The sequence below is a fragment of the Bactrocera latifrons genome, unplaced genomic scaffold (genome assembly GCF_001853355.1).
Source record: "Bactrocera latifrons isolate USDA-ARS-PBARC rearing strain unplaced genomic scaffold, ASM185335v1 scaffold_430, whole genome shotgun sequence".
Taxonomy (NCBI): domain Eukaryota; kingdom Metazoa; phylum Arthropoda; class Insecta; order Diptera; family Tephritidae; genus Bactrocera; species Bactrocera latifrons.
Genome location: NW_017537080.1, coordinates 170,599 through 179,088, shown reverse-complemented (window position 1 = coordinate 179,088; position 8,490 = coordinate 170,599). Strand labels below are relative to the sequence as shown.

The window sequence follows — 8,490 nt, the reverse complement described above, 5'->3', positions numbered from 1 at the left end:
AGTCTATCGAGGAGATAAACTAAAATTTGCTGCAAGAGCTAAGGCCATCCCGAAAAGTGATTATCTGGTGTTTCGAAGACTGGAAAAATCGTTGGCATAAGTTTAGTTTAAATGCTTAGGATAAAGTTGGGTTTAATTCTCGAATTAAGAGACAAAAGACGAGACCAATCATTTCTTTTAGGTGCGATTGGGATGCTTTTAGAAGATGATATCGACATTACCCGACGAATAACACCCAAAAAAGTACGACAGTGTATAACAATAAAAGCGATCAAAAGTCGAAACATATTTTTTAATAGAGTTTCGATTTGTGTGTTCATAATTGTGTTATGTATGAGTAAATTTGAAATTGACCAAGGTTATGTAACCGTAATCTTAACAGAGAATTTATGTCACTGTTGTCTCAAGTAACAGATGCTCTTGTTCTTCTCTTCTCTTTGCTATTGCTCTCTATTGTTCCGCTGTTAACATTGTTCTGCTAATATTGCCCTTTTAGACTGGGAGGAAAATTTGAAAATGAAACGAAACGAAAAGAGAAATTGAATTTATGATTTTGCCTCAGTCATACTCTGAACGCGATTTGGTAAAGTTATTTGTTTAGTGGAACGGTGTTTGTCGCGATAAAGTTTACGCACAGAAGTGATTTTGCTGAGTGAAGTGAAAAAATAGAAATTGTTACGTTTTTGTACATAAATACATAAGAATGGTGTGAATGCTACAAGAAACTGATTTGATATTAATCAATCGAAAAATTGTGTTGTGATGTTATTGATATTGCTCTGCAAACAAGTGAATTGATTAAAATTTTAAAGTATATATAAATTTTAAAGTGGACATAAAATTTGAAAGTAATATATGTATATGTTATACATAATATATATATACATATGTGTATATACGACAACTAAATTGGATTTAAGAAGCGACAAGTTTTAATGAAATATAAATGGAATTGCCGCTGGAGTACTGAAAAACTTCACTGTTGTGTATGAATTAGGTAAGGCTACGCTTTTTAGAATCTGTCTTAACAAAAGTCAGCAGTTATATGTGTACGTATGTATGAACGCAGCCAATGCGCGCTTTGTAGGGTCTGCATAATGCATTAATTAAGTTATTCAATAGCGTTAATAAAGCAAGCGAGCACACATCACTGTTACTTAACGCATATGCATATACATACGAGTATATGCATATGTTGAAATAGCTATACAAATACGTCTGAATATTTTTACATATGGTAAATGGTGAATAGAACATACATTTCATATATGAAAGCATCACTGAAAAAGCGACTTTTTCGTTTTAAATCAAATGCCCCATCGTTTTCACTTATTTACGTGAAACAATATTAAACTGACAAAATTACACATCCATATGTGGTACAATGTCAGTTATAAATAAAAAATAATAATTATATGTGTATAGATACACATACATTAATATTTTTTTGTTAGATGACATTACCACTTATACCAAATAAAAAAGTTTTCATACAAGTACTTCGTTTTGATCGCTCAACTTGTATGAAAGCTATATGACGTAACACCTCGATCCGAGAAATTTGTTCGGCTATTATTGTAGTGCTACCTTAAAAAATACTCCACGCCAAATATATCTCGTCAAATAAAAAAGTTTCCCATACAAGAACTTTATTTTGATCGCTTAGCTTGTATGATAAATATATACTTACACTGTGATCAAATTGAAAGGTGAATTTTGTTCATTTCATCTCCTTGAAAGTAATCCCCTCCCGCTGCAATACACTTATGTCAACGAATTTTCCAGTCATTATTGCACTTGAAAAGTCCTCCATCATGATGGTCATCAGAGCCGATTACACGAAGGTAAATCAGTCGAATGCGGTGGTTGCGACAAGATATTACTTGAAAATATGCCGAAATGATTACGAATAACCAATGCAGTATGAGATGGTATTCAGAGCCTCACAAAAGGACGGGCATCTCAAATACTACTGAATATTTTGACGTGAAATTTAGTATAGATGTGACTAACAGACACCGATTCAAAAAGAGGGGAAATATAAATTAAAAATTCACTTTTCAATTTGATCACAGTAGTATATATGTATACGTTATAGGAGTCCGATATCGTTTGTGAGGGGGGAAATGGCGTGCCTCAAAAATTGAAGGACTAGTTTGCTTATATACAGACAAACACATCGTGACCATTGTATGTGCATATGTGTCATGCCACTATTCTGTGCATTAACAGACGTTTACTCACCTCCTTTTACTACTCCGCAGCTCTGCTATCGCTACTGGATTTTTGTTTAGCTGCACAGTGCAATGGTTAAGCAACTTTTCATCATTGCACCTTTTATTACCTCTTACCTCTTACTTGACTTGCAGCATGCTGAACTAAAAGTATCGGCATATTCACATGCATGCCGTAAGTACATATGTGTGTGTATGGGTACAAATTGAAATGTATTTCTTTCAAACTGAGGAGATGCCTCATTCATATAACTGAAAATTAGAAATGTTTATACATATGTATGTACACATACACATGCAACCAAACTTGTACTTATGCATGTGTGTGTGTGAGTGACTTACTGCCCACGGAAAAAAGAAAGTACGCTTTGTTCTCGGCGTATTGTGTTCATCACGGTGGGATACCCATGGCACTAGTCATTTTACGATTTGTGGCATATATCGTGGTGCAGCGATATCGTTTTATATATACATATGTATGTATATGTATATGTATATAAAATATGCGTACGCAAATATCAAAATTATAATGTTGCTGTTATTAAAGAAATGAGGTTTCTTAATCTCAGTTCAAACTGTGGAATTGTGAAATGTAGAATAATAATTATGCACTCTAGACACCCGAAACTCATTGTGCAGTTGTGTGATAATAAGAGAAGACAAAACTTTAACTCAATTAAATCTCAATCTCTTTACATCAGACATCAGGAGTTATAAATATGACTTCATGCACATTAGTGAATTGTTCAACTTTTATTAGATTTGGGCGCTTACCTTCAGTGTTGGAAGTGATCTCTGGGATTGTCGCGAAGATGGGGAAGGCTTTCAATTGACAACTAATTGAGTAACTACATTTGTTTAATTTTTAAACACCTTACCCTCTCTCGTTGTGCCGTCGGCTTGCACAATTTACGATGTATGATGTATGTATGTATGTCAAACTACAAAAATGTATAACAGTGCAAATTCTTTAAACATTTTAAATATTTTAAAAAATGCACGTAATATAATAAAGTTTCATGTGCTTCCGTTAATCGTAGAAATATGTTGGTGTTGCCACATTGAAGAAAGTTATAACATATTATCGATGGAGTTTATCCGAAAAAGGAATGAAAATTGGATGTCACCATAAAGCAAGAAAATAAAAAGACGCTAACTTCGGTTGCTCCGAGTACCCTTCTTATGCGGTTATAGCCGACTTTTCATTGGGGGTGTTTTTCACGTGGTGGGCACACCACACTCGAGGATACTTGGTCTAAGATCGGAAGTCTTGAGTTGAATGGCGCTCAGAGAACTTTCCTCACTTGCGTGAACTTCTACACATGACTTCATTCTCCCGAAAACGCTTCACAGATATAAAAGATTCCACACAAAAACTTAATTTCGATCGTTATTTTGTATACCAGCTACACAATATGCTATAGGAGTCTGGAATGGAAATTTCCTTCAGTTATTACACCGTTATCTTGGACAATAATACACGAATTTTTTTTGACTGCTATATAGTATAGCGATCCGATAGTGACCACACATGAAGAGCAACTTTAGAGCAATAACTGATTCGCGTATATACAGACATATTGGCAGAAGCACATACGGACAGACAGACAAAACTAAATCAATTCTGCACGTCATGCAGATCAATTATATATACATTTTATGGGTATCCAACGTTTCCTTCTAGGTGTTACAAAGCATGCAGTTAATAAAATGACATAAAAGTTATGTACAATTAAAATTATTGTATGGAAGACAGATAGACAGAAAATTGTGATGTGATCCTCATCCACGCAGATGGTATCTAGGGCCATGAGCCTGCTTTTACAAGTTTCTGGGCAATCTAGAATAAAGTGTTCTGGAATCTCATGTTCTATGTCGTAAAACTTGCAGTTTGCGCAAGAGATTCAGTTTGGATACGTGCTTCATGAGCCCGCGGTGTATTATATATATATATATAGATCAGGCGGTCTAAAACCGTCCACGGGTTCCTGAAAATCGTTGACTTGACAGCATATTAATACTGCAGTCTAATCACAACTTTTAACCCAGAAAACATATTTTTTGATATTGGAAATATTAGCCCTGCAAGTAATTCAGAACATCAACGCGGTTTAATGAAAGATTTAGACGTTAAAGACCCAAGAATAGGCTCGTAGACTCACCACCAATCAATAGTAGTTTCTAAACTGACACTTAAGCTAAAGTGGATCGTCAAAAGCTCCCGCATTCAATGAATTTCAGCGAGAGCCATTATTAGTCTGTACATTTATCATGGATTTTAAATCGATAAAAGACCGCTGCTTTGCTATGATTTTAACCAATGATCAGCGGATCAGAAAGTGGTGGCAGGTTTTTTCGAAAGTAGCCTTGTTAAAATATAGTCTCGAATTTCCGTTGTAAGTGGCAAAGTGTAATTTAAAGATATCTCTGTTTAAGGTTTGCTACTCTGCATTTTAGAGCAGAGTGCTTTTTGGATAATTATTTAGTAATTGCAGTGTACCTTTCTCTTGAAGTATTACTATTAATTAGTGCCTTGTTTGCAAATTAAACCTCTATGCAAAATAATAAGATATGACATCATTCTCTCTATGCTCCATAGAATATACGTCGAAGAAGAAAAGTAACTGGAAGTTTTTCAAAACACTGAAAATGGCACAATCGAATTTACAAATCGGTTATTTTGTTATAAAAGCATTACAATGCTGGCTGTTTCTAAGCTATGGGTTCTCACAGTTTAAAGTAGCAGACTCGAGGATAAGTGGAATGACGTCCCCACTTGAAATTGACAAATCACATCCCATGTCGTGGGATCAAATTATAGACTTAGATGATAGTTTTCGCTTATTATGGACAATCACGGATAAGGATGCTATGTTTGAAGTACAAGTCCGAACCCATGGATACGTGGGGTTTGGATTTTCAGTAAATGGAAGGCAAGAAGGGACGGACATTGTTATTGGATGGGTGGATAAGGGGCAGACATTCTTCCAAGATCGCCATGTTTCAAGAACTGTGAACTCTACAGAACCTCAAGTTGATGCCTCTCAGGATTACGTGCTTCTAAAGGGGTACGAAAACACGACACATACAATCATAAGGTTTCGCCGAAAATTAGATACCTGCGACAGTGTTTACGATATTCCAATTACAGTAAGTAATTCGTTATAAAGATTTCCTATTAAACTTGTAGTATTGAGTTCATTAGTAAAATCATGAAATCTTTTTAGAACAACACTATGCGTTTAATGTTTTTATACGATGAGAACGATCCACCGAATGGCTTAGTAAGTCCCGGATCCTTACCCAATATAAGAAATGCTTGGCGTCAATCGCGTTCAGTAGTTTTAACGGAACGTCCCATTCCTACGCAAAGCTTAGAAAACACTCGAAAATTGGAATTCCGTAATTCTGGAGTGGAGTTGCCATACGACGATGAAACTTTGATATGGTGCAAATTTTTCAAATTGGATAAAATGAAGAGAAAAAATCATATTGTTAAGGTTAGTATTAATTGATCATAAATCATAGTAAATTATATATAGTAAACACAGTTATAAGAAACTTTAACTTAAATTTAACATTTATAGAGCTTTGTGTGTAAAATTTTAAAATTACATTTTGATATATACAGTATGAGCCTATTTTCGATTCATCTTGGAGTGTTCAATATCTACAATATATTACGCTGTATGAATGCCATGGAAGCGGACCTGAACTTGAAGCATTAGCTCATGAACCAGGGCAACAGTGCCACAATATACGCAACTCTCAGCTTTCACAGACATGTAATACTTATATAGCCTCTTGGTCTCGTGGAAATTCCGTAAGCAAACCTAACCTAAAAAACATTTTATTTTACTAAGAAACAACTTAAATTTTAGGAGTTTATCTATCCACCTGAAGTTGGCTATCCCTTAGAAACGAATAATATGCGCTTTGTTATGATGGAAACACATTATAATAACTTGAATATTGATTTTGAGCAATTCAAAATAAATCACATGTTCGATAGTTCTGGTTTGATGTTACACATCACCGAAAAGTTGCGAACGCATGATGCTGGATTAATGTCTATCGGTAAGCATACACTATGGTTAAGAAATGTCTCATATATAATATTAACAATTGTTTCTTACTTTTTAGGCATCGAACCAAACTGGCATCACATTATTCCGCCGAGTCAAAAACGTGTTGTATCACAAGGCCATTGCATAGAGCAGTGCACCGGCTCTTTATTTCCAACAGAGGGTATAAATATCTTTGCCACTATGTCGCGAACACACCAGATAGGTGTGGAAGTGAAATTACGACAGGTAAAAATATTGATGATTGATTCTTTATGGCAGTTTTCTTGAAGCGTTAAGCCTCTTTATAACATGGTTGTCTTTCTAGATACGAGAAACGCGAGAACTGGCTCCTATTATTGCTGATAGCAATATTGACCCGAATTATCAAGCATTCCGACGGTTAACGCAGGTTACGCGCTCTCTTCCAAGTGACCGATTGATCGCTGAATGTGTTTATGATACATCCTCTCGTCAAGCAATCACTTTAGGTATATAAATTTGTCAAATTCTGTTTACTTCTGTTTTTACAATTCAAATAATATCTCAGGTGGTCCATCTATGAAGGAGGAAAGCTGTATGGTTTTTGCGCTGTACTATCCAAAACAAAAGAAGCTCACTTCATGTCATTCCTCGCCAAGTTTGTCGACTGTTTTACACTCACTTGGAATTGAATATTTAAATGCGTAAGTCCTTTACTTTCGCAAATTACAATATTAGACACTTAAAGCGTATTATTGGTTCAACAGCAACTCTGATCCTGTGGTTATATCATTACCTGTGGAATTAAAAGGCATGACACTGGAAGAACGTTTATTAACTTATGATTGGGACAATCAGTTTAAGGCATTTCAGGATATAACACTGAAAGGTGCCTTCAAAGCTGTATGCGAAATTGATAATTCAATGCCTAAGGTAATTAAATATACAGACTATTTTCTTAATATATGTATATATTAAATATTATACGTGTATTGTTTTCTTTTTAGGTTTCTAACGCTTTAACTAGTTGGCCAACTAATTTAACCGATACATATGAGCCGCCAACTCTGTGCAGTCAACGAGCACGTAGTAGAACCAACTTTGAAGAACAGGACACATACGATTTAAACGATGTTTCAAGCAACGATTTGGTTGCATCGTCCGTGCGTAATAGCCGAAGCTCATTTAGTGAGACATTAGCGTTGAGTAGAGAAGAAACTGTTGCGTCATCTACAAGGCGATTGTTCGGTGGTAGTTTGATCTTCCTAGTTTTAACTTTAATAATAAATTAAAAGAAAAGAATTAAAAGAGAATGACTGTAATGATAAAGCAATATTTAATTGACAATGAAAGGAATCACCCTTAAAATAATGTTGTAACCTTACCTTAACCAATACTCGTATATGTAAGCAATAATGTGTGTAATGTTGATGTTAGAGTTCGTGATTAAAGTTGTGAGTCTTTCATATTTTAAGATAAATACATACATATATATACTATTTAGTTATACATAACTGCAAAGCATACTAAAACTTTAATGTTTAGTATGCCAAACCAAGCTGTGATATGTCTTAGCAGTACTTTATATAAGTAAGTAACAATATATGTATATGTGTATTTAGTATGTAGAAATGATTATGTAACTGTAAGTCGACGATAAACGATAATAAAATCATATTTATTAGTTACCTATATTGTAACAGTGCGGAATTGTGTATAAAGATTAAGATTAGTATAAAATAAAACAAAAAATACTGCTCTAAACTTTCTCTTCTTTCAACTATTTAAACTGTTGGAACGCAGGGGCAATACAAAATTATTAAAGTCATTCTGGTTATTTGATTAAATTATTCCAGTAGGTGCATACGCTCTTTTAATGGTGTTCGATCTCCCGCAGCTTCTCGACCTTCACCAAAAATTGCAAACATGTTCGTTAATAGTCGTCTTTCTAAAAGTGCGTTGGTCAACTTATGCAGATGGAGCGGGCAGGAGTTCGTAAAATATTAGATGTTTCCGAGTGAGTGCTGATGTCGGTGCCTACGGTTCAGAGGCATATAGCTATGTAGATAATAATACAGGTTTGATGTTGTAGTTGAGGGTATGGATATTTGACGCCCAAATAGGTTGTCAGTTGGTCAGATAACTGTAATTTGTTTCAGGGTATAGCAGTAGAAGTGTTATCTGCGTACTGAAAGTGTTTAAAATCCTAC

At 34.8% G+C, this 8,490-nt stretch overlaps 1 protein-coding gene across 1 annotated transcript; it reads left to right on the top strand.

Annotated features, from left to right (window-relative positions):
- The first annotated feature begins 580 nt into the window (after nt 1–580).
- On the top strand, nt 581–7,980 carry LOC108972852 (MOXD1 homolog 2-like). The gene is made up of 10 exons (XM_018939693.1): nt 581–997; nt 4,834–5,384; nt 5,462–5,734; nt 5,866–6,057; nt 6,116–6,311; nt 6,378–6,547; nt 6,627–6,789; nt 6,849–6,984; nt 7,048–7,213; nt 7,288–7,980. The coding sequence occupies exons 2-10, from the start codon at nt 4,884–4,886 to the stop codon at nt 7,570–7,572; spliced, it is 2,082 nt and encodes a 693-aa protein (XP_018795238.1). The 5' UTR covers nt 581–997; nt 4,834–4,883; the 3' UTR covers nt 7,573–7,980.
- The last annotated feature ends 510 nt before the right edge of the window (nt 7,981–8,490 follow it).